Source organism: Lepidochelys olivacea (genome assembly GCF_965140295.1).
Source record: "Lepidochelys olivacea isolate rLepOli2 genome assembly, chromosome: 4".
Taxonomy (NCBI): Eukaryota; Metazoa; Chordata; order Testudines; family Cheloniidae; genus Lepidochelys; species Lepidochelys olivacea.
The window spans coordinates 73,299,241-73,300,185 of NC_140414.1; the positions used below are offsets into that span (position 1 = coordinate 73,299,241).

General features: G+C 51.5%; 1 protein-coding gene across 1 annotated transcript; it reads right to left on the reverse strand.

Annotated features, from left to right (window-relative positions):
* Window positions 1-208: 208 nt before the first annotated feature.
* On the reverse strand, window positions 209-568 carry LOC311519326 (ATP synthase subunit delta, mitochondrial-like; the record flags this gene model as incomplete). The annotated part of the gene is made up of 1 exon (XM_084625745.1): window positions 209-568. The coding sequence occupies one exon, from the start codon at window positions 566-568 to the stop codon at window positions 209-211; it is 360 nt and encodes a 119-aa protein (XP_084481871.1).
* Between the last annotated feature and the right edge of the window lie 377 nt (window positions 569-945).

Here is a 945-nt window from a genome sequence, read left to right on the forward strand (position 1 = left end):
CCACAGTGCACTGCTCCAACATTCGATGTTAGCCTTGGTTTTATATGAAGCTCAATTTGTTGGTGGGATTTTAGAGGTGCTCAGCATTAGCTTAATGTTCCTATTGATGTTAAACAAATGTGACTTAGAAGTGGGCATAAATGGCTATGAAAATTAAGTTTGGGCTAGCTTCACAAAAGCCTTAAGTGCTTAACTACTGCTTTAGGCATCACATCAACTTAGCAGTAGCGAGATCCAACATGTCTAAAGCGGTCATCTCTTCTGCCAGCAGCTGCACAGAGGAGTCTGCATTGACTGTGATGGAACCACTGCTCACAAAGTACTTAGTCACTGTGCTGTCCTCGGCAAAGACCGTCACAACTCTGGGTTTCAGGACCTGCAGGGTGGGAATGTGAGCCGCCAAAATGCCGAAGGAGCCGCTCAGTGTGGGAATGTCCACCTGCTTCACAGTGGCTCCATTGTAAAACACCTGCGTGGGTGAGGCGAAGGTGAAGGACATCTGGGCTGGGCCGGCAGCCGCCTTGGCATAGGAGCGAGCCGGGGCCCAGAGGTGGCGAACGGGCAGCATGGTGGGGCCGGGGTGGGCTTGAGTCTAGGTACCCAGCTGCTAGTCTCAGGCCTAAAACCCAGTGGGATTCTCAAACTAGATGTTCCCCCGCCTATTTTGCCTGCAGGGCCTGATTAGGTAGCATGTGTACCCACACAAAGGAGAAGGTAGCACAGCCCCCTCCCTCTTCCCCAGGGGTTAGAACACTCACGAAAGGATGTGGGAGACTCTCACTGCCTGACAGAGCAGGGGATTTGAACATGGGCCTCCCACCTCCCAGTAGAGAGTGCTCTAACCACTAGGCTATAGTCACTGTCTTTGGTCCCATGCATATTTAGTTTATGCCCAGCGGACCAGCTCCAAACAACAGACACTGAAAAATCTGCCCAAGAATATCC